Genomic DNA, 23,721 nt, shown 5'->3' on the forward strand with positions numbered 1-23,721 from the left:
TGATATACCATCATCTTCATGCCTGATGTCTTGTACGTGCACACACCAGCAACATCCAAGTTGTCACTCGTGTTGTCACGATTCCAGCGGTATTTCTGACCTGTATGATATAGTCGATGGTATCAGGTCAATGGTAAGTCAATCATAGTATTGTATAGCACTTACTCCCACTAACATGGTACTTACAGTCAATCAACGACACCGATGAATTTGAAGCCAACCTTGTCATGGACCTAGCGAGGGCAAGGCGGGACATATTTAGGGCAGAGAAGGCACTAGTGGATTGTGTAGTGCGAGAACGCGAAATCATGGCGAATCTTTCCAAGCACCAGTCCGATGTTTCGAAGAAAAAGCTTGACAAGGCAGATATAGGATTAGGGTATATGCAAATTACATTCAAAAAATATGGTCTTTCTCACCATTCACTTGTGCCATGCAGTTTGCAAGGTAAGTCATATCTGTTCACATTCACCACTGCAAACTTCATGTCCTATCACAGAACAATCCAGCCGTCGCATATCGGTAATTTTAGATTGATGACTCGAGCTATTCTTATTTTTTGTGTTCAAGTTCAGCGCATGCATTAGTAGTAGTAGTATGTACGACTCGGATACTACTACTATATATTTGTATTTCATTGAATATAATGTTTGTATTGTAATTGGAGATTACAGCCGAGCCTGCTACTACATCAGTAAAACCTCGTAATCATTTTCCATCATTATGTCACTTTTTTCACCTTGGCGCGAGTGCTAAGGTGCGAAAATCAATCTAAGGAGTGATAAGATGTTTTGTTGATTTTTCTCCAAGGCGGTTAAGAGAGTTTAATGTGCAAAGGAGAAATAATACATGTTCAGAGAGATAATAGTAGTATACATTCAAAGTGTGTACAATAGCTATAGTAAATAAAGTATTGTCAAAATGCAATCTCAAATGCATGGTGGTCAGCATACTTATTCATGTAGTAAGTTCGAAATGTGTCATACAAGTCGTGACATTTGAATCCCTGAGGCAAAAACTCCATGCCATACACCGGAATGAGATGCGCAGCACGATAGATAGCGTCGACGTGAATGACAGCGTGCTTGGATGTGCCACCTGCGGGACTAACGATCCACATTCCCGTATCTTCGTCTGCAGTGTCGCCAACCTTGTCAAACCAGTGTATCACGGCGCAGGGATATGTATTACCCCGATACTTGAATGAAAAAAAAGTGCGAACTCGAGCAACCTCGAGGCCTTGCATGCCAGGTAAATCGGAGTCTGTGTTTACAAAAACACAGTCGTAGCGCGAGTGCTCATTGCACCAGGATGGAGAAGAGCGGATGTGCTCAGTGCGCATGCCACCGCTACTGCTTAAATCACTGGGCGCATAGAAGCGTGACGAGGCTGAATTAAAAACCAATATTTTGTTGAGATAGCAAGGACATTCCGCGAGAGGTACATCACATGGGTCACGGTGATCGTCAGGGTGTAATTGTTGGAATAAAAACTGTGCAAGGAGGTCGGGAAGGCGAGGTATACTGAGTTCTTCAGCGAGTGCAGGGACAGTTTGAGCACGCTTTTTCCACTCTGTACAGTATGTTAGAATATTGAAAAATGAAGATAAATGAAAAATTACGGGGGGTTTTTGCCAGCTGCACGAAGGCTTGTAAAACGGTTGGTCCGTCATCGATTTCGAGGTCCCCATCAATACTAATCCGCAAAGGTGCAGCTGGTGCAGGTGCCGGTGTTGTTGCTGTTGCCGGTGTTGTTGCTGTTGCAGGTGTTGCTGTTGCTGGTGTTGCTGTTGCTGGTGTTGCTGTTGCGGGTGTTGTTGCTGTTGCTGGTGTTGCTGTTGCTGGTGTTGCTGTTGCTGGTATTGTTCCAGGAACTATTATGTACATTAGCGTTTGGGACATCTTGTACTAGTATAAACCGAATGACTTACCTAAGGCATTCATAGCTGCTGAGAGGCAGGTGCCAGCTAACATCCCTCGACGTGTGAATTCAACTCGTGCTGCTGAAATTTTGTCGAGCCGTTGATTGATCAATAGCATTTGACCGAGCGCGTGAAAACGGCTCGATCGTCTCCAAGGTTCTTTGACTGCTTTGATGTGCTTATTCTCAGTAATCGATGAGCAGAGGCCATTGGGCGCAGCAAAAAGTCATATATTTTGTATGTAATGCTTGAGCAAATGTTGACGAGGCAGCGAGAAGGTAGGAATAGTACCCGATGTCTTGAAGATTTCGCGGTAATGATGAAACCGTGAGAGTGCATCTTCGATCTCAACTAGAACATCCTCTGTGATGATATTGCGGCGAACGAGGTAGCAAAATTCTAGGAGTGCACGGAAGGCGCGCACGATATCAGTAGGTACATGACCCTCAATTGCGGGCAAATAGACCTGTTGAATTAGTAAGTTCTATGGTGAGGTGAGACTCAAAATGCGCGAATTACCTTCATCAGGGCCTTAGAGTCATCTCCCGTCCATTGCTTGAAGCCGCGTCCCTGAGGGAATCATCGCAAGCCTGAAAATGGGGCCACAGCGGCAATCCTAATATACAGTGAGTGATCATATGTAATATAAACACTAGATAAGCTTACCTGCGATCAATATCATCTAAAATTTGCTCTGCGCGTCGTTTTGGATGAACGTGTCTGAGGTGTTACAGGGATCTGTAACACCTACTAGAGCCCCAGCTCTCCCTACGCCTGCCCCCGCTCTGCTAGACTCCCCGCGCGGCGGTGCGCCGCCTGCGCCTAGAAAGACAGTGGTCTGGACCGCTATGACCCCTGGCACTATGACCCCGCCCCTGGCCTAGACGGCCTTGTACCTGATCCATGGAGGCTGTACGCCTCATGGACACCCTAGATCAGCGCATGTATAACACATGTCGCTTCATGAAGATCCGGAGCGCGCTTGGCGCTTCCTGTACCTATGCGCAGCTGCCCTTGGCGCAGCATGCTTGATCAGAGGTTAAGCCTCATGTATCTTATCTGACCCTCATGTCTTACTATCATAGATTTACGATATACTATTGATTACAGACTGAGCTAGAATACTTGTAGTACTTCCCTATAAGTAGACACAGATTATTGTACTTAGACTTTACTTTAATCTACTAGGTTCATCCCCAGAACTTGCTCATCTAAGCCTACCAGCTTCCTTGTGTGAGACCGCACTTCTAAGTCGCCCCCATACGACTTAGCACATATCCGCTAGCCCTGCATCTCGACGAGCGCCGTCTTACCGAGATCGCCGGAGGAATCCTTGACGTTCCGTCAAGGCCAGACCACGCTCAGCTTCAGTAGACTCACTCGAGTCGTCGCTGAGAAGACCTATCCTAGTTCGCACACGCCGACCCACAGTCAGCGTAACATGAGGTATTTTTCGACCCATTCCACAAGGTGGTCCTTGAAGGCGCCTTTGATGAGCTGATGGAGGATGTCGGGTGAGATCATTTGGTATATATCGGCTCAGGGGAAGTCGTTTGTAAATGGCTGTTGAAATAATTAGTATTGATGACCTGTGAAGAGCATACCGATTGACATACCACAAGTTCTGGAACTATCCCTGCTTCATTCCACAAGTTACCCAAGGGACCTTCTTCAATAAGCGCCTCTACATAGTCACGGCAACGACACAACAAGTCTTGATCAAGATTGGCACGAGGTGCCATACATCTGTAGAGGTATTAGTTACAAGGTAAAAAACATATGAAATGATAGATACGTACTTAGGACACCGACCACGAACAATACACGTCAATAGTACTTGCTCCTCGTAGTCTGTGATGTAAGGTCCTAGCCCATATACAACTCGCCGGTAGTGACCATCTCCAAAACGTGCGACTTCGGGTGTCGTCATGCCCGGCTTAAGCGAACTGAGAATCTTTGAGAGTGACAAGTGAAATAATTGTCGACGAAAATTTCGGAAGGTTGGCTCATCCGCATGTTTCTTTGTAGCTGTGCATGCAGGCGTGAGTGCAGAGTGGATGAATGTGTTGTGACCATAAATTAGCATACACTAGAAGAGTTCACACTGCGACGTACTTTTTGGCATAGCGAGAAACCCAATAATTGCTAGTCCATCACGATGGGCTTGTCAAACATTGTTGCAAATATTCCCGATTGACGCATAAAGCGGGTAATATTCATTATTCCCCGTACCGACTGAAACGGTTGTTTTGTCGCTACCGAGGATGATAGGGACGAACGTCGAGCCGAGCGTGTTTGGATCTTTAGCAATTTTGTCCTAGACACAGATTTAGCAGCCATTATCGAAGGAAAGTCAAGTACTTACTGCCTGGTCCCAGGCCCAGTCGCCTGACATGAAATCCTTCCACTGACGCTGATCGTTCTCCGTAGAGTATTCTCGATATGGGCGGTAGTCAAATTCATTAGCGTATGCTGAGTTGGCAAGCATGTTGCGTGTCACCTCACGTGGGTCACGGAACCATACATCGTACTTATCATCCATCCAGGGCTTGGGATTTTCGGGTCTCTCACTGTCATAGGCCACCGTGAAACATTGCCATTTTATGTCTCCAAAGGGTGAACTATCAATGACTGCGTAAAGATCGCGGTGATCTGCAAATGGTGGCCTGTCATTGTGCTTTGCGAGGGTAGATGCCCATAAGTCCAACAGTCGGTTGATCTGACCAGCCGACATCTGATTTTGCGTGTACAGAAACTCCGCCATTTCAAATTCCGCACGGCTATGAAAGGGTGTCCAGTCGTCCGAGGCTACATTCTCAGGAGGAGGAGGAGGAGCGCCAGGAGGGAGATATATACCATCTGCATCACATGGTTTGCCTACCATCATGTGAAAAATAAGATAAAACCGGCCAGCAAATGAACGTACCATCGAGACCCATGTGGTAGTTCCTATACAGACGATTGCCAGGCCCAAAAAACTCTGTGTGGATGTTTGGCTGAGGGGACGGTTGGCGTGGGGGATCGCCCATGTCAATATCATAGTCAGTGCATCCTTCGTCAACATCCATTTCAAAATTGAGTTCTGGGGAGCGACTGGCCCGAGGCACTACTGGTGGAACAGGGTGTGCAGCAAGACAATGTTTCGTTCGGCCAGCAACAGTTTTGAACCATTGTGCGCAACTTCCGCACAGAAGCTGAAGTGCACTGAAGTCTTGTCGACAGACTTGAGTACGAGGAATATTATCAGGCATTGCAGTAACTAAGGTTCAAATAAGTCTATGTACTTCATTGAAATAATAATTTACGCGCCTTCTTGTTGGTAGGATGGCCAATTTCAGTTGACGAACCAATTAATCGTCTGGTCGCTGACTGTTGTTAATAGGATGGCCAATACTATCTCTGGGGACTGCGCACCTGTCTGGTTGGCAGGATGGCCAATTTTCAGTTGACGAAGTGATTGTTTGTCTGGTCGTTGCAATTTCTGTTGATGAAGCGATTAATTGTCTGGTCATTGCAACTCAAGTTGACAAACCGATTAATCGTCTGGTCGTTGACCCACGGATGCGCCTGACGAAGGGATCCACACACCTTCCAGTTGACGAACCGATTGATTGTCTGGTCGTTCCAATTTCTGTTGACGAAGCGGTTAATTGTCTGGTCATTGCAACTTAAGTTGACGAACCAATTAATCGTCTGGTCGTCGACCCACAGATGCGCCTGACGAAGCGATTGATTGTCTGGTCGTAGGGATCCGCACGTAGGATGGCCAATACTATTGGAGATCTGTGCACCTGTCTGGTTAGTAGGATGTCCAGTACCATCTCTGGGGACTGCGCACCTGTCTTATTGGTAGGATGGCCAATACTATCTCTGGCACGACTGTTTGTCGGCAGGATGGCCAATACTATCTCTGGGGATCTGTGCGCCTGTCTGGTTAGAAGGATAGCCAGTACTATCTCTGAGGATTCATGTACCTTCTTGTCTGTAGGGCCGCTAAGACTGGCTCCAGGGATCCACGTGCCTTCTCATTGACATTTGGTCTGTAGTATCAGGTGAATATAAGAGAAAATGAGTGACAAAAAAACTCACTTAGAATAACGAACGATTTTCAGGTGCGCACTCAGTTGTAATGAGGCAAAGATGGTCTGACACTGCTGGAATGGGCGTTTGTTTGGTTAAGTGATTTAAAGTTAGTATGAGAACTTATAAATTTGCACTGAGCGCTTCAAAGTTCAACTCCAACCACCCGATTCCTTACACCCTTCTCCACCCTCCTGCGTGCTGCACTACCTGTTGAAATTAGCTACTTGTCAGTTATGACTGATATCAACGAACTGTGTTGCACCCGCCCACAAAATGCGAATAAACACCCAGGCTTACCCGACCTGGAAGGACAAAGTCAGCGACATTCTCAAGCCAAGAAGAAGAACACCAAACTCCCCCAGGAAACCCGTGAAGCTCAAGAACTGGCCGCGGTTGAGGGTTTGCAGCGGCTGTCTGCCATGCAGGAAGAGATGAAGAAGGCGGAGGTGCAAAGCATGACGAAGAAGCCGAAGGCAGTAAGGCCCTGCGCTCGCCCTGTCAAGAAAAAGTCAGAGCCTGCTGCTCAAGCAAATAAGGCACTCCTGGGAGTAGGAACTGATACCATGGCCAGTGAGCGCATGTCGCAAATGCTGCGTGATGCTGACCCAGGCGAGGATGTTGAGGCTCGGTCTCGAGAAAATCAGAAGGACGATGGAATCAAGACAAAGAAGAAGACTGAGAAGGACACGGCTCTTGCAGCTCAGTCAGGGGCACGTGTTGAAGACAAGAAAGGAAAGTTGATGTGCGTCCAGACTTCTTTTCCAACCATGATGTTGATGCTTACCAAATCAACGCTTCTTTTCCTTAATTTGACCTCAAATTTCAGGACCAAGTCCAAGTTTTCGTTAGGGAGGTGCATCCAGGGTTGGGTTAAAGATGTTTCACCAGACCGGTCTGACATCGTATCAAGCGCTCCCAAGCCGCCTCATACGACAGTCACGGGACTGTCTTTAGTGCACGGGCCACCAACTGCCGTCTTCTTATCTGGCTCCCACCCTATGTCCGCAACAATTGTGACCACCAGCTCCGGCCAGCATAAAATCCCACCTCAGGTTGTCGCTAATTCTTCTCAAGCTCTCATTGGTGGCTTTGGCGATGAGCTTTTTGATTCAGAGGATCGCTTGGACATCCTTCCAAAGCCATCCGCGCTTAAGGTGTGTGGCAGTTTAATATATCATTCAATTCTAACGCAGTAAGTGGACACTACATATTATAGATGTGCCTACTGAGCTGACCGCGGACGGGTCACTTCCAACGGAGGGCTTGAAGGATGACACGAAGGATTCGGATGATGCGTCAACCGATGCAGACAATGATGCACCAACCGATGCGGACAACGATGCAACAATGGATGTCGAGGAGGATATGGCCGATAAGTCTCAGGATAGCGGTGACAGCCTGAGCAGTTTCATATTCCATCGCTCAAAGAACAAGACACACAACGCTGTGGACACCAAACACCGTGTCCCAGTCTTCAAGGATTCCTCAGACGAGGATGACGATATTGAGGTTCTCAACATGGATCATAGTATGACGAAGCCTACAGGCTTCGTCGAAACAACCAAGACAGCGAAGAAGGCTGTACGTTTGACGTCTTCCATAAGTTCCTTTTTTATTTATTAACAATGGCTACTACTTATATTCTTGCGACAGACTTCTGTTGGCATCTCCAAGTCATCCACTACAATGCAGCCACCTGCAAAGAAGGTCAAAACCGAAGACGGGGCCGATGATATTATACCAAAATCAACACTTACAGCGCCGCCTGGCTACTGGATCGAGAAGCGGTACAAGTCCCATTCAGCTTATCGAAACTGTGATCTTCCCCCTCAATGCCAGGATCAATGATGGCCTAAGCACTTCCTCCCGACTGTTTATTTGTGGGCCAGCAGTCAAAATGACCTCTGGCAGATATCAGATACTTCTCTCGTCGACGCGCTCCAATGCATCATGGATGTTGTGTATGATGATTTGGATCTCCAGTACAAGGTAAACACTCAAGGTTCTGTCTTTGGTGTCGTAGGTCCCATGTTTTTTCTTGCGTCACTATTACTAACTGACTGATCACAATTTGAATCAGGCCACGCAGCGTCTAGCAGAGTGGCGCAGCAATTTCGGTTCAACAGGACTTGCTATAATGATCAATTTCTGTTACGACAAATGGTCGTGTGCGACTAGGATGATCTAAACAGTGACAACCACGACAGTGGTACCGAGTGCTGAGAGTCGTCGGCCTTTACAAACAAGCAAAGGTTGCGTACTCGAACGTAGCTCGTGGTGGTTAACGAGGGGTTACGCTGAGATGATAGCAGGGTTTACAGACAGTGAGAGGCATCACTGAAGGTACGAGTCGATGTCGAGCAGGTAGCTTTAGCGGGACAAGGAGTTCAAGGGTAAACCTAGTAAGATTAAAGTAAGGAACATCTACTTTAATCTTCGACCTTATATAAGGCTACTCTTCGTATCTAAGCTCAGCCTAAAGCTGGGTTCTAATCTGCTTATCTACATGAGTCAGAGATAGCGTCCATGAGGCGGGCTTCTATCGTAGATAGGGTCCATGCGGTACCCTTCTATCAGTACATGAGGCTGCACGAGGCATGCCTTCTATCTTGATAACATAAATAGGTCTTCTAGACCTATGTCATCATGTGTCGTCACGTGCGGTCCAGACCGCTTATCTAAGCCGGCAGTTGCCGCTTATTGTCTATCGTCATCTATCGTCATAGAGCTGGTGAGACTCCGGTATCGTCTGTAGCCGTGCGGTGGCAGAGGGCTGTCTGCTGGCGGGGGACTCGTGCCATGTTACTGTAACAATTTCTATGCCCGGAACAAGGACACTGACACGAAAGAGCTTGGCCAAGCGCTTATGGAAGACTTCGCTTTTCTTTTCGAGGACATGGACAACATCGACACAATGCAAGCGTTCCGGTCCCCATTCATGTTACAACTCTTCGCTACTGCTCACCTTCATAGCATCATTGGGCATGCTGAAGTCACTGCGCTCAAAACAGATGTATTGGCTTCCATTGGCGTGGCTAGCATTCTCGGCATTTGTGCAGCTTCAGTAAGTACTGTAGACATATGAGAAATATGACTGATAGCTGTACTTTTGTTGACAGCTTGAGTGCGCCATCAAGTGCCTCAGTGACGGTGCCATCGACATTGATTCAGATGCTCTCGATATGCGTCCTGCACAAAGGAAGCGCAAGCTCCGGACGCCGAGGACCTTCAATAAGGCCACCGGCAATCACAGTACTACCAAGCATGCGTTCTCTATCAATAACTGGGGGTCAGTGACAACCTCCTACGTGATTGGCATCAAGAAAAAGGGAGAAAGCTTTCTGAGGGAGACAACATCGATGGCCCGGAAACTGCTCAAGAAATCAGGCAACGCTGCCCTTCGGAAGTACATTAGTCTCAATGATGAGGATGAGGAGGAGAACATTGACCGGCGCTGCATGTTGTGGTAATGAACCGTTGCTTTATTTTATTTTATTGTCAATGAACTAACATCATTCCATATAGATTCAAGTTGCAGTTTCGCACTGCCTGCTGCGCATTTTTTAATGTTGACTCGTAACTCCGTGCTGTATCCATCTCCTCGTACTATCGCATTTTGCCTGTTCTGCCATCTGTCTTCATTACTCGCCTTTAATTCCCCTTTTCTTTGTTTACATGCATTTCTCATTTCGCCCTTTCCTACTGTTTTTACCGCTTTGTCGCCATTTGCATGCATTGTTTGCTCTATTTACACCACTTTTTCGTACTTTACCATTGGACAATGTGATGCCCTTTGCTCTATTATCACCACTGTCAATGCCTGATAAGTGACTTTTCAAGAGTGTCAAAGTAGAATTAAGAGGGTGAGTGGCCTTTTTTTCAATTTTTTCCGTCGTGTCTTCATGTTGTGTGAACGGCTCCTCAAATCCGATCAAAGCAGGAAAAATGAGAGTTCCGAGTGAAAAATAATGGAAAATGATTACGAGGTTTTACTGATGTACTAGTACTACTACACTTTGAAAAGATTGAGGCCGTTGAACTGGAAATCACTGAATTTATTTTGAATAGTCTGACCCAGTTGTGAGCTCTGTGACCACTTTGGCGTCTGGGGCTGTACATTCTGTGAGCTCTGTCGCCACTTCGGGTGGCTGTGGGAAACTGTCGAAAATTACCATATCTGTGAACAAATTTCTAGTTTGCAGATGTGAGTTTCAGGCTATTATCCTATGATTTCGCCCAATGAATTTCACTGGAACTACTATCTACAGTGACTCGCCCTTTTGTTTTCACCCACCCACCACTTCCCTTTTCTGAGTGTCTTGGTATTTTTTGGGTTGTGTCGTGCTCTTGATTTTCTCTTCCTACTACCTCACTGCACTCGAGGATTTTGGGTGTTTCCATTCACCTTCATCTCTGATGATCCAGTTGTCTCCAAAAATGGTAGGTATGTTTAACTTTCTCCATGGTTGTAAGTGTACGGTATATCACAAATGACAGTGTAACAAAAATGTGTGAAAAAGAGCGTATAACACGATATCTGCATGCAGCTATATGTTTTGTGACTACAAGGAAGCTAAGCACCAGGCCACTACCACAACTTCAAGTAAGGTGAGTCTAGTCTAAGTCCATACGAGTCTAGGTCGAGTGATGTGGTAAATCACTATATAGATCCAACAAGCAAGGAGAAGTAATAGCGAGTGTACAGATCAACACATGGTGGGTCACCTCATTGTGTGTCAACGAATCCAGTAATGAGATTATTGTTGATGATGGATCCAGCTTTACCGCCACTTGTCTGCAAACCAGACCAATCCCAGTTACCTATCATGGTACGTCAGAAATGGACTAACGGAAACTGTAACTCGTGTACCTGTGCACGATCCACTTCCACAGTTCACTGCAACCCTGGAAGCACCCTTGTTGGCTGTCAAGGAAGTGGTGCCGTGGTTGAAGTTGATATCCTGAGACAACCCGTGAAACCCTTGCCGACGTAAAACTGAAAGAACACATACAGAGATAGTGGCCCCGTTGCCCGGGGTACCCAGGTTGGAGGGATAGCTCTGTAGATATGTTATATGATTGACGACGGGAGAGCATGGTAAAACACACGTACCTGGGTGATCAGAACGCCAAAACCGGTACAGTTGGTTGCAGTATTGTCCTACAAAAAATCAGTCCAGGATCATCATCACCATCATCAAAACCACTCACGCTATACGTAACATTCTTCACTACACTGTTTGTCGCAGATGTATCGGTCTTGATACGGAACGAGTATGCGCTACTCGTGTCAGTACAACTCTAATTCACCCTTGTGCCGTAGTCACCTGCTAACAACATGGTTTCCGATAATCTGGACATCGGAGACGACGGTATTTGACGAGATGGAACCCTAGACGAGAAATGTTTCAATAATTTGGTTCACCAAATTGATCAAGTGGCTCACAATGGAGATACCATGACCGTATGCACAGTAGTTGTCGGCAAATGTGATATTTGATCCTCTTTTGATAGCTAAACAATCGTCCTGCAAAAAGAAATACCTTCTAGGGGAAGGGACGTGGAAGATCAACCGTCAGACGGACCTGATTGAGGACAGTGCTGAATGCTCGTAAGTGTATGAGTCGATCGAGTAACTAGAGGATAGACAAACCAATTTTGAATGAGTATATCACTACTGTTAACATCAAAGCCGTCGGTGTTGTGTGCTTACGGCCGGCAAGTTCAAAAACTCCCAGATAAATGAACGCGTCACTTACCAGCAGCGGCGTTTCCGCTTTGCGAGTTGGGATAGTTACCCTGCACTGTTCTTGATGTCAAAATGAGACACACCGCTCATAGCATGCAAATACGCACAATCATCGACAGTGACGCCAGAGATAGTGAGAGGTCCTGGATTTGTGATTGCAAAGACGTGGGCGGGAGAGTTTACGACATAAACGTCCTGCATAAACAGATCAGCGATCTGTCTGGAACGGCTGGGGTGATTCGAGCGCATACGTTCAAGGTGCCCGAGATCGATATTCTGGTAGACGTAAGATTAAAAAAGAACGTAGTACAACAGTAACTAATGAGCTTACTGCATCATTGGGAGTGGTTTTGTGACATCACCATTTCCGTCCTGTATCAGTGTAAGATGAAGCGAAATCCTCGCGAGTGAACCAGCGTATTTACCCAGTAAAAAGGTCCTCCACCATCCCACCTCTGGTTGTTTCCATTGACTGAGAACGTTAGGGATTGCCACGGCTTCTAATAACCCACGTACAAGTAACGCCATTTCCCCTGTCAAGACGGCCGTGATCAGGTTCTCCGAGCCACTTGAAGTAGTAATGCCTGCACTCACGTCACCCGGAATAGGGGACCGGCCCAGCTCAAATTTCCGAACTGAATCTCGCCCACTAAAAAGAATCAGGGATGCGCAAAGCGAAGTATCATATCACGCTCACAAACGTTGACAGTGGTACCGTCCAGCAGCTGCAGTTCGAACGTTTGTCCACCAGGGACGGTGAACGCATTGATATTCACTGTCGTGCATTGGACAGCATTGCTAACGTCGTCCAAGGATGAGATCGTACCGACGCAGCCACTGCTGCTGGCTGCAGCGACTGCAGTAATCCCGGTCACGAGGAAACCAAGAGCTAACGAGGGAAACATGTTGATTAGTGTGAGCGAGCAGCCTAGCCTTAAATCTGCCAGAGGATACGGTTGTCGGTGAAGGTAAATTGATCTTGCACGCAAGCTCTATTTGCCGGTCTTATATATGGTGTTCATTGTTTAGGCGGTATACAGCGTAGGCTATGGAAAGCGGGAGTGATCAGCTCGGCGAGAATGGCATTTATTAGCCTAGTACCCCCTGCCACGCATCACTTTGCATGGCACAGAACAGCTTGCGAGAGTATTCATCCTATATCGAGGCGTCTTAAATAACCGGTCTGTAGATGAGTCCGTGGTGCTGGTGTACCGCGTGCCTCTTAAAGAGTTCCTAAGGAGACACAAGTCTCAGAGATGGGTTTCGTCCTCCAACGAAACCGGGTCTAACAACCGCAAGAATATCGGAAATGTGCAAACTGCAGCAATTTGATTGTCGCTGGTCTCCGGTAGTAACTGGCCTGATGGGAGATGTGACAGACTAACAGTCAATATTATGGCCCATGTGCCGTTTGACTCCTTGTTTCTACCGCCAGTGGCCAACCATCACCTGAAATAGAAGGTGACTCTCATCTGTTTGCAGCCTCTGGAAATTCACTGCGTTTTGGGTTGAAGTGGGACCGAGCAGCAGGACAGTGACGGTGGGGCTTATCCAAGTCAGCAGTGCCATCGGTGTGGTCCGCGAGGTGGAACGACCCCAAGGGAAGCAGACATGGTGGCGTGAAGCGTCTGGAAGGCTGGAACGGCAGCGCGAAATCGACTGGGGACTGTCATATATAGATTTTGAGATGTCAAGGCACGTTGTGCGCGTCAAAATTGCAAGTAAGACGCGATGTTGTAAGTGTTTGTTGAACTACAGTATAGGACCGGCATTTGAGCCAGCACCGTCATTTGAGCCAAACAGCTACCACACACTCAACATTTGCTTATTGACACATCGGATAGCACAGATATATTCTAAATACATGCATCTGAGATACTGTCGAGTAGAAATGAAAAAAAAATTGTATATGCATGCTACAGGTCAGAAACATGCCCTCTTTTGGCACTAATCAATGCAGCGAGAAGGAAGTATTCAATTATCAATGTCAAAAATCCTGCCAAATGAAAGATCTATATCCCTAGTACAGTTTCAGTACAATGATATATGTCCTACACACAACAACATGCTGCCACTGGGATCCCGGACGAGGGTCTCAAAATCCATTATCAAATGTGTTTATCAGGACAAGATTGCGAAACTAACCCAATTTGGACTTTTGTTTACAGGCTCGATGAACACCATCCTGCAGTCATATTCTGCATATCTCAGTCATGGTTGGTCGTCCAAAATCAGTCACCAGGAAAAAACAACTTGCTAGGCAAGAGCAAGAGATTGCCATTACTCGAGCCATCAATGAGTACTGTGCCGAGCAGAGAAAAGATCAGCCTACCAAAAGCCTCCGTGCCATCTGTCGAGAAGTCCAGGAGGAATATCGAGCAGAAACTGGGAAACCAGTGGTCGTTGACCACATGACTGTCTCGCGTCGACTTGCAGGGAATAGAAGCAGCGCCCAGTACATGGCAGAGGAAAGAGCATGGTTAAAATCAGAGGAGGCAGAGAAGGTTGTTGAGTATTGTCTTGAACTTGGACGTCGTGGATTTCCGATTGGTCATCATCGACTCAAGGAACATGTTGATGCCATTCTACGAGCACGACTTAAGGAAAAGTTCCCAGCTGAAGGAGTAGGAAAAAATTGGACTGACCGGTTTGTTGAAAAACACATGGACAAGCTTGGCAGATTCTGGACTCGATCTCTTGACACCGCTCGTGGTCGCGCTGTCAATCCCACAACTCATGATCAATGGTTCACACTACTAGAAGGTGCTATGACATCACTGGGTATAGAAGAAGATTGCATTTGGGCAGCAGACGAGAACGACACGATAATCCGAGTTGGCGCTTAGATGTGCGCTATATCCATTTTAGGGCTGGCTCAAGTGGTGAAAAAAACAGATATCGAGACATTTTACTGATCATTGCATTGCACACTCGTCACCCATTTGATTGCTCTATAGTGTTGCATTAGTATGGTCATTGTATAACTAAACATAACTGTCACATCAGATTTTTGTTTAATGGAGGAGTGTTAACTTGAGACGGCCAACAAAATTCGCTGGCTCAAATGCCGGTCCTATACTGTATAAGTGCCCCCCATCTGGGCGTTAGTGACGCTTAAGCGCCAGACCATAAAGTTCCCACGCAAGACGGTCGATGTTCTACTCAAGTGCGAGGCCGCAGGCGTAGGTCTATGTATATATATAGGGACCGAGTTAAAATGATTGCTCTTGCTTTCTCGCTACCATCAACTTGGTGCAAGCAGTTTTATCTCGAGTTCGACTTAGTGCTGCCGCGGTCTGGTTCAGAACCATGATCCGAACCAGATTTTTAGTTCGGTTCTCCGTGGTTCGGTACATGGGTCTCGGTTCTGGCTCGTCCCGAAAATAACATAATATCACAAATAACAGTGTGACAAAAATGTGTAAGAAAAAGAGCATATAACACGATATCTGCATGCAGCTATATGTTTTTTTTGACCACAAGGGAAGCTAAGCATCCGGTCACTAGAACAACTTCGAGTAAGGTGAGTCTAGTCTAAGTCAATACGAGTCTAGCTTAAGTGACGTGGTGAATTACTATATAGTTCTAACAGGCAAGTATGACAGGAGAATTAATAGCAAGTTGTATATATCAACACACGGCGGGTCATCTCACTGTGTGTCAACGAATCCAGTAATGAGATTGTTGTTGATGATGGATCCAGCTTTACCACCACTTGTCTTCAAACCAGACCAATCCCAGTCACCTATCAGCGTATGTCAGAAATGGACTGAGGGAAACTGTAACTCGTGTACCTGTGCACGATCCACTTCCACAGTTCACTGCAACCCTGTAAGCACCGCTGTCGGCTGTCAAGGAAGTGGTGCCATGGTTGAAGTTGATATCCTGAGACAACCCGTGAAACCCTTGCCGACGTAAAACTGAAAGAACACATACAGAGATAGTGGCCCCGTTGCCCGGGGTACCCAGGTTGGAGGGATAGCTCTGTAGATATGTTATATGATTGACGACGGGAGAGCATGGTAAAACACGCGTACCTGGGTGATCAGAACGCCAAAATCGGTACAGTTGGTTGCAACATTGTCCTACAAAATATTCAGTCCAAGATCATCATCATCATCATCAAAACCACTCACGCTATACGTAACATTCTTCACTACACTGTTTGTCGCAGATGTATCGGTCTTGATACGAAACGAGTATAAGCTACTAGTGTCAGTACAACTCTAATTCACCCTTGTGCCGTAGTCACCTGCTAACAACATGGTTTCCGATAATCGCGATGTCGGAAACGACTACATTTGACGAGATGGAGCCCTAGACGACAAATATTTCAATAGTTTGGTTCGTAAAATCGATGAAGTGACTCACAATGGAGATACCATGACCGTTTTCACAGTAGTTGTCGGCAAATGTGATATTTGTTCCCCTGCTGATAGCCAAACAATCGTCCTAAAAAAGAAATACCTTGTAGGCGAAGGAACGTGGAAGCTCAACCGTCAGACGGACCTGATTGAGGACAGTGCTGAATGCTCGTAAGTGTATGAGTCGATCGAGTAACTAGAGGATAGACAAACCAATTTTGAATGAGTATATCACTACCGCTAATATCAAAGCCGTCGGTGTTGTGTCCTTTTCGGCCGGTAAGTTCAAAAACCGCATGCCAAATAAACGCGCCACTTACCGGCGGCGCCGTTTCCGCTTCGCGAGTTGGGATAGTTGCCCTGCACTGTTTTTGATGTCAAATGAGACACATCGCTGATAGCATGCAACTACGCACAATCATCGACAGTGGCGCCAGAGATAGTGAGAGGTCCTGGATTTGTGATTGCAAAGACGTGGGCGGGAGAGTTTACGACATAAACGTCCTGCATAAACAGATCAGCGATCTGTCTGGAACGGCTGGGGTGATTCGAGCGCATACGTTCAAGGTGCCCGAGATCGATATTCTGGCAGACGTAAGATTAGAAAAGAACGTAGTACAACAGTAACTAATGAGCTTACTGCATCATTGGGCGTGGTTTTGTGACACCACCATTGGAACCTTGACCGTCCTGCATCAGTGTAAGACGAAGCGAAATCCTCGTGAATGAACCAGCGTATTTACCCAGTAAAAAGGTCCTCCACCATCCCACCTCTGGTTGTTTCCATTGACTGAGAACGTTAGCGATTGTCACGGCTTCAAATAACCCACGTACAGGTAACGTCATTCCCTCTGTCAAGACGGCCTTGATCAGGTTCTCCGAGCCACTTGAATTAGTAGTGCCTGCACTCACATCACCCGGAATAGGGGACCGGCCCAGCTCAAATTTCCGAACTGAATCTCGCCCACTAAAAAGAATCAGGGATATGCAAAGCGAAGTATCAGATCACGCTCACAAACATTGACAGTGGTACCATCCAGCAACTGCAGTTCGAAGGTTTCTCCACCAGGGACGGTGAACGCATTAATATTCACCGTCGTGCATTGGACAGCACTGCTAACGTCGTCCAAGGATGAGATTGTACCGACGCAGCCACTGCTGCTGGCTGCAGCGCCTGCAGTAATCCCGGCCACGAGGAAAAGAGCTAACGAGGGAAACATGTTGATTAGTGTGAGCGAGTATCCTAGCCTTAAATCTACCAGAGGATACGGTTGCCGGTGAAGGTAAATTGATCTTGCACGCGAACTCTATTTGCCGATCTTATATATGAAGTTTATTGCTTAGGCGGTATGCAGCGTAGGCTATGGAAAGCGGGAGTGATCAGCTCGGCAAAGATGACATTCATTTGCCTAATACCCCCAGCCACCAATCACATTGCACTGCACAGAACAGCTTGTGAGAGTATTCATCCTCTATCGAGGTGTCTGAAATGACCGGTCTGTGGATGAGTCCGTGGTGCTGGTGTACCGGGTGCCTCCTAGGGAGTTCCTAAGGCGAGACAAGTCTCAAAGATGGGTTTCGTCCTCTAACGAAACCAGGTCCAACAGACAGCGAGAATATCGGAAATGTGCAGACTGCAGCAATTTTGATTGTCGTTGGTCTCCAGTAGTAACTGGCCTGATGGAAGATGTGACAGACTGACAGTCAATATCAGGCCCGCTCATCATTTTCTGTACTTCGTCGTCATAACCGTCAATATGTGTGCATTATGTCAGCTACTGAGCCCACCTTCATCTTATTGCAAGTCTGAGCCTTTTCTGAACGGATCGGGGAGATTGAAGTATGGCGCGGGGGTGGGACTGTATGAAAGTTGGAAACGCAGCGGCCCTGCAGGTGGGAGGCCCGCAGAACTCGTCTGCAGGATTACCGGAGACAACGAGGTGGAAGCAATTTAATTGCAGTGATGTAAGCTCAGGATTGCTCTCGCAATATATCTTTCCGGCTAACAATCCGTGTTACCAGCAATTTCAGGCGGAAAAGACCGGTGCTCGGATAGAGGTGTGATAGGGTGTGTTGAAGGTTGAAGGGACAACGCATGGAAGTAGCTATGGTAGTTGCCACACAGCGACGAGCCCCTCACAGTGGATGTACTGATCGCAACCGGCGTTAAAAGAGGGCGGGATTTTGAGCACAAGACAGCCAAGTATAAACTATTTCATGATGGTATCCAGACGATGATCCCGGGCAAGTGCAACATTGTAGCTAGGGATACTATTTCCATTCAGCCTGATGGTCTGCCCAGCTTCTGCCAAACAAGACCAATCCCAGGACCTTCTAGGGTATAAGAACGAACTTACGTATACGTATACCGTATTTCGGTTCAGTTCGAACTTCGAGCAGTATGACAAAATCGGCAATTGCATTCGCGCGAATTATGCTGTAATATACTGTTACGAATATTTCCACCAGTGACCCGAAAACGCGAAATAGGAAGGACCGTAATGATAATGCGGAGCACGACAGCGAGCGGCGAGCAACCTGACAGCAGTGAATCATGGCAACGAAAGGAATGACACAGGCAGGGAGGCAAACAAGTGAGTACATCTGCAGAGAAATATTCATACCATTCGAGAAAAGAAGCAACAATACATACACCTGAAACCACGAGACTCGTGGAATCAGTGGAGGAAGGCAAACAAGCTGCAATTGGGAAGGTAGTGGTGAGAAGGAAGGGGGAAATGGGGTTGTCTGGAATTCCAAAAGTACGTTGAAAACTTCTCAAACACAAGACTCGGTATTGTGCGAGAAATCGAGCTTTGCAGAGTAAGCTGTATTTCACCGAACGACGCATGAATGCGAAGTCACCGAGACACAAGTTGACGGATGCAAAATTGTGTTGCACAGATGCACACGTTTAAGTTGTTCCGAAATAACAAATACAACTAGCAAACATGTGCATTGCGACCGACGTCGAGGACAAGAGCAACGCATTGATACAAGTCCACAACATGATGGAAGGTTTTAGGATGCAATGCACAGACGGATCCATCATGATCACGGTGTTGGCAATTGTTGAAGATTATACAATATTATAAGATAAATTATATATCTAATTAAAAACATTTTATACTATCCTAGCCGTCGGGCGCCAAGTCACCTCTCCATATCCTCACCTATGTCATACTTCCTTCCACACCTACCCAGTGGCTGGCACGTCGATGAAGCCATCAAATCTGAAGAGGACCGTGTCGTTGTGATCCGCTTTGGCCACGACTGGGACCATCAATGCATGACGATGGACGAGACCCTCTACTCTGTCGCAGAGAAAGTGCAGAACTTTGCAGTCATCTACCTCGTAGATATCACTGAAGTTCCGGATTTCAACAAGGTGTGTATTTTTCACAGGTCTTGTTCCACTTGCGCTAACTATCGATCGTGGCACAATGATACAGATGTACGAGTTATACGATCCGTGCACCGTCATGTTCTTCTATCGGTATGGTTTGATATCCCCATTTTACCAGATACGCAGCTGAATCATTATACATCAGTAACAAGCATATCATGATTGATCTCGGAACCGGTAACAACAACAAGATGTAGGTGGCGCATCCATCCTGCACGTTGATCTATCTCAAACATTGCATCGCCTGCTACTACAGAAACTGGGCAATGAATCACAAACAGGAGGTACGTTATGATTTGTCTAGTAGGCCCACATTATTGATGTATCTCATCCCAGCTGATTGACATCATCGAAACTGTTTACCGCGGAGCCTCTAAGGGCCGTGGTCTTGTCGTATCTCCCAAAGGTTTGTATCTGAATATCATCATAATTGTACTCGGGCTCAACGTCACCTCAGATTACTCCACTCGTTACAGGTATTAGACTTATCTCTGTGCCTCTTGCGGTCTTCTCCCCTGCACTTGTGCCAAATTATGTATAGCAACAAACGTGATGTATACCTGTGTGTTTCCCGCTTTGTACTGTTATCGAATGTTCATGAGTAACCCCATTAATATTGTTGTCCCTCAACTATTGCTACTGGAGAACAACAAAGAAGAAACTCTATCATAGCCCCTCATAACGCCACATGCAATGCACGACCTCAGGGACCGGCCTGCGGTATGGGGTGCTGTTTTTTTCCATGTACAGCAATACACATGTAGGCGCAAGGCAAGGAACAATTTGAGGGACTACATCGAGTATTGCCCGGGATCGACCTTTTGCGAACGTGTGGATAGCTAGGAACGATACAGCAATCAAATTCCCCTAGCCACAACGAATAAACTATTTGGCATCCAGTACTTATAAAGGTTCCCAAATTCAGACAAGGAGGCAAGATGAATCAATGATAGGGAGTAACCACAGAACCCTTGGTCCTCGCTGCTAACTTACTACCTTACCATAACCAGACGACACACGATGAGCACGCACCTGCTGTCCATCGTGAATTCTGGTGTGTTTACAGGGTTGTTGTTGAAGTCGACATCTGCTAGGTATACACGATCGGTCTACACATGTGGTCTCATGAAGAATGCGCCTAATAATACCGAGATCAATTAAGTTCTTGAAATTTTTGCTGTATGTACAAGTATTCGACGTCCCTGGCTAGACCATTCCAGACCTAGCCTAGAGCGTTCCAGAGCACTCTGGATTACCTTTCGAATGTAATTTCACTGAATATTCTATTGCTTAGTAAACCCACATATCAAATACTACACATGCAATGCCAGTCCCATCACGCACGCTTCACATACTTCACAAGAAAGAGTCGCCTGAAAGAATCGGACGTTACCTGTTCGCCACCATAACTGCTCAGTCGGACGCCCAGTCTCAATGACAATGAGCTACAGCAAATCACTGATAGCCTTGTGAGATCACCGTTACTACGAGTCAACTCGTGCAAAATCTTCAATATGAAATGATCCCCTGACCTCAAGAAACCTAGTCAGCCCTAGTCAGATTCGCCATATGGGAGGAAGACGGTCAATTCTTCTTGATTCAGGATATATAGCAGACATTCTGCAGAATGTCAGTGATTTAGCGGACTGGCCCGTCTGGGACATCGTCGATGACAGGCTACAGCCAACGTACAAAAACCCGCTCGATGTTTTGAACACCGCCAATATTATTATTGAATGGAAATGCTGCATGTTCATTCTTTGCCTCAACTCTGCCTGCCCATCACCTTATCCGCCCGCTGCCTTTTTCGTATCCGTCAGCCCTTGTCCTTTGCCCAATACCTGGTTGGTAATGTAATGCCTTCGTTGCAACAAGCAGATGCTGCCTTTCAGATTTCATGCCAGCTTCTCTCTACGTCCATCACCAATTGGCATCCTTCTTGATTGTCCAGGCTGCGGCGTTGCCATCCCTATCGCAGTGTCCTGAACGGAATCTCGGGCAAAGGTATGTGCTTACTGTGCGGCTGATTGATGGTATATGATACGGTCTATTGATGCATCGAATATATTATAGTCACTATATGAGTGGGAAGCATCCACGTTTTGAGACATCGTGGGCTTTTAACAGGCTCCCAACGTCCATAGAAGCTTAGGCGCTTTGCGCCATTGCCAGCAAAGAGTGAACCAGGGACGAGAAATAGTGACGCACATAGTGACTTATGTACTCCGTTTGGAGGTACCGATGACGGGTCCATCGTCTCTTAGACTTTGGTCCATTTGGCCCGTCCCAAACCAGCCAGAATTTCAATTCAGAGATGAGTCGTCCGACAAGCTCCACGTCTGTTTTAATTGGTCTCATTTTGCCTCGTGGCAGAAGTAACGGACCATATAGTAGATAGAACTTGAGAAAAGGGGAATAACATATGGGTGGTCGATAAAAAACTAAACGCTAGTACGACGGCGGAAAAATGAGAGGGAGCGAAGACCTGCTGATTGCCTGCCTGCACTACGAAAAGCAAGGTCTCCGTATGACTTAGCATGCCAAGAGCGCCCAGAGCGTGCGCCACATTAAAATTGGCAAAGCATAGAGTCCGCACTGATCAAAAGTATCAACCAATTAGACTTGTGTTTAGACTACAATGTATGAAGGAAATTAAACTCGATGAAATACGACCCGAATGGGCACCGGACCCGATTTTCTCATACTCTTTTCTGATTACGGGTTATCTACATACTGTCGTACTAGTCTCGTTCGATTCTACAATTTTCATCCAGGCTCCTTTTCCCTGTCTATGAAGACTTGTCTGCGACGTTCCCCGTCCTTGCGAAGCTCCAAGTCGAACCCTCCTCCATCTGGTTCGCTCACTGGCATATGTACGAAGCCATTAAGTTGTCTGAAAGTGCAAGGGCATCCAATAGTTTTCCTGTTAGTACAGTCAATTTGAGCCCCACAAACGAGCACACTGCACAAGTGCCGCGCTGAATGCTATTATAAATATTGCTGATCGCCACCCACGGATAGTCTCGTTTATCTCGTCACGAGTACAGATAGCACTATACCATATGTACTGTCGACATTAGGCCAGCCTAAAATGACAATAAATGAGAAAAAAAAATCTCGTCGCGAAGGCAGACGGGCAAAGACTCCATCATAATCCTCCTTTGCGTTGCGAGCCTTACAATAAGCCTCAACATCTCACATTAATAGTTGTGCTGCTTCTGCAGGCTGCCGCGTGGACGCGATAACGTTAACGGAACCAGAAAAAGGCTGTGGTAACACAACATTGTCCGATCGCTTGCGATGGTGCTGCAATGCTTTGAAGACGTACCGCTGATGAACACACGAAGTCTCGAACTTCCTTTTTACCGTGCGAACCTTAGAGTGCGCGCGCGATAAACTGCAAGCCTGAGACCACACAATTGGAAATTGTCAATAAGCATGTGAAGAGATGGCGTAAGATCCGGAAAAAAACGGCCGCAGGGTAGAGTGAGGCTGAAGGCAATATATATGCAGAGACAGGGCTGTTCGTCGTATCCATATGGGAATATATAGCTCCGTTACATGGCCGCTGTATTGAACGCCTCATGAAAAGAAAAGCCTGAATGAGGCCGAATGAGCCAACATAGCTGCACCATCCCGAAAAGGAGGATATCAGAAGCAATCAGCTGCTTATCTAGGTGTATTCATGAGTATGTGTAACCGCGTACAAACGGAATGGTAACCACGACACACATGGATCACTCTCTGGTGTTTCACCAGATGAAATGCACTTGGATAAAACGTGTAATAGATCAAACTCGTTGTCAGTGATTAATACGCCTAAAATGAGCCGTGTAGTCGAGGAAGGAGAATAGCAAACTTGCCGTGTGAGACATCTTCAGAGTAGTTTGATGACAGAAATAGAATCCGGAAACCCCGATGCTACAGACGAAAAGTCAGCTACAGGAGGCCCTAATTCGAGTCAGGTCTAGGAATTTACGCAGTAATAGTAAGACTTTTGCATATTCACCTATATTTCTTGAGGGCGGCATGGCTCGGAAATGAAGGTACGCCCAACTTGAGCGGCGAGCCGCAGCGAGGACACAGGAGGACACATGATGCACTGGCAGTAGTTATAGTCCACGTCATCTATACTACATAATTTCAGACTTTACCAAATCATTCTTGAAGATAAAGATACCTAGATGGTCAAGCCGCA

General features: G+C 46.5%; 7 protein-coding genes across 7 annotated transcripts; 4 read left to right on the plus strand and 3 right to left on the minus strand.

Annotated features, from left to right (window-relative positions):
* Positions 1–18: 18 nt before the first annotated feature.
* F5147DRAFT_653993 (uncharacterized protein) lies at positions 19–537 on the plus strand (the record flags this gene model as incomplete). Its single annotated transcript, XM_041433834.1, has 4 exons — positions 19–32; positions 88–133; positions 189–447; positions 500–537. The coding sequence occupies 4 exons, from the start codon at positions 19–21 to the stop codon at positions 535–537; spliced, it is 357 nt and encodes a 118-aa protein (XP_041291559.1).
* Positions 538–916: 379 nt separating this feature from the next.
* Positions 917–5,956, minus strand: F5147DRAFT_761794 (uncharacterized protein; the record flags this gene model as incomplete). The annotated part of the gene is made up of 16 exons (XM_041440543.1): positions 917–1,389; positions 1,429–1,572; positions 1,622–1,873; positions 1,931–1,999; positions 2,213–2,387; positions 2,441–2,491; positions 3,538–3,667; positions 3,721–3,949; positions 4,037–4,066; positions 4,154–4,238; positions 4,287–4,780; positions 4,848–5,180; positions 5,336–5,402; positions 5,510–5,712; positions 5,760–5,847; positions 5,939–5,956. 16 exons carry the CDS (start codon positions 5,954–5,956, stop codon positions 917–919), a joined length of 2,841 nt encoding a protein of 946 aa, XP_041291560.1.
* Positions 5,957–6,237: 281 nt separating this feature from the next.
* F5147DRAFT_775062 (uncharacterized protein) lies at positions 6,238–7,852 on the plus strand (the record flags this gene model as incomplete). Its single annotated transcript, XM_041441663.1, has 3 exons — positions 6,238–7,158; positions 7,202–7,585; positions 7,658–7,852. The coding sequence occupies 3 exons, from the start codon at positions 6,238–6,240 to the stop codon at positions 7,850–7,852; spliced, it is 1,500 nt and encodes a 499-aa protein (XP_041291561.1).
* A 1,018-nt stretch (positions 7,853–8,870) lies between these two features.
* On the plus strand, positions 8,871–9,474 carry F5147DRAFT_775063 (uncharacterized protein; the record flags this gene model as incomplete). Its single annotated transcript, XM_041441664.1, has 2 exons — positions 8,871–9,068; positions 9,124–9,474. The coding sequence occupies 2 exons, from the start codon at positions 8,871–8,873 to the stop codon at positions 9,472–9,474; spliced, it is 549 nt and encodes a 182-aa protein (XP_041291562.1).
* A 1,248-nt stretch (positions 9,475–10,722) lies between these two features.
* F5147DRAFT_805011 (glycoside hydrolase family 28 protein) lies at positions 10,723–12,658 on the minus strand (the record flags this gene model as incomplete). The annotated part of the gene is made up of 17 exons (XM_041443345.1): positions 10,723–10,825; positions 10,875–10,965; positions 11,017–11,064; positions 11,118–11,165; positions 11,216–11,285; positions 11,332–11,396; positions 11,451–11,531; positions 11,590–11,605; positions 11,658–11,712; positions 11,764–11,808; positions 11,861–11,948; positions 12,005–12,029; positions 12,085–12,125; positions 12,179–12,225; positions 12,270–12,286; positions 12,348–12,402; positions 12,451–12,658. The coding sequence occupies 17 exons, from the start codon at positions 12,656–12,658 to the stop codon at positions 10,731–10,733; spliced, it is 1,095 nt and encodes a 364-aa protein (XP_041291563.1). The 3' UTR covers positions 10,723–10,730.
* Positions 12,659–15,019: 2,361 nt separating this feature from the next.
* On the minus strand, positions 15,020–17,337 carry F5147DRAFT_805015 (glycoside hydrolase; the record flags this gene model as incomplete). The annotated part of the gene is made up of 17 exons (XM_041443346.1): positions 15,020–15,498; positions 15,548–15,638; positions 15,690–15,737; positions 15,791–15,838; positions 15,890–15,959; positions 16,006–16,070; positions 16,125–16,205; positions 16,263–16,278; positions 16,331–16,385; positions 16,438–16,482; positions 16,534–16,621; positions 16,678–16,702; positions 16,758–16,807; positions 16,861–16,907; positions 16,952–16,968; positions 17,030–17,084; positions 17,133–17,337. The coding sequence occupies 17 exons, from the start codon at positions 17,335–17,337 to the stop codon at positions 15,404–15,406; spliced, it is 1,101 nt and encodes a 366-aa protein (XP_041291564.1). The 3' UTR covers positions 15,020–15,403.
* Positions 17,338–19,259: 1,922 nt separating this feature from the next.
* F5147DRAFT_701619 (mitosis protein DIM1-domain-containing protein) lies at positions 19,260–20,416 on the plus strand. The gene is made up of 6 exons (XM_041437744.1): positions 19,260–19,505; positions 19,570–19,613; positions 19,669–19,716; positions 19,780–19,807; positions 19,860–19,929; positions 19,981–20,416. The coding sequence occupies exons 1-6, from the start codon at positions 19,293–19,295 to the stop codon at positions 20,004–20,006; spliced, it is 429 nt and encodes a 142-aa protein (XP_041291565.1). The 5' UTR covers positions 19,260–19,292; the 3' UTR covers positions 20,007–20,416.
* The last annotated feature ends 3,305 nt before the right edge of the window (positions 20,417–23,721 follow it).

This window comes from Suillus discolor (assembly GCF_016758755.1).
Source record: "Suillus discolor strain FC423 chromosome Unknown F5147scaffold_36, whole genome shotgun sequence".
In the NCBI taxonomy this organism is placed as follows: Eukaryota; Fungi; Basidiomycota; class Agaricomycetes; order Boletales; family Suillaceae; genus Suillus; species Suillus discolor.

Coding starts and splice junctions, on each gene's coding strand:
- F5147DRAFT_701619 (XM_041437744.1), top strand. CDS start 19,293: ATGTCATACTTCCTTCCACACCTACCCAGTGGCTGGCACGTCGATGAA. Junction 19,614..19,668: donor ACCGTCATGTTCTTCTATCG/GTATGGTTTGAT, acceptor ATTATACATCAG/TAACAAGCATATCATGATTG. Junction 19,717..19,779: donor ACCGGTAACAACAACAAGAT/GTAGGTGGCGCA, acceptor CTGCTACTACAG/AAACTGGGCAATGAATCACA.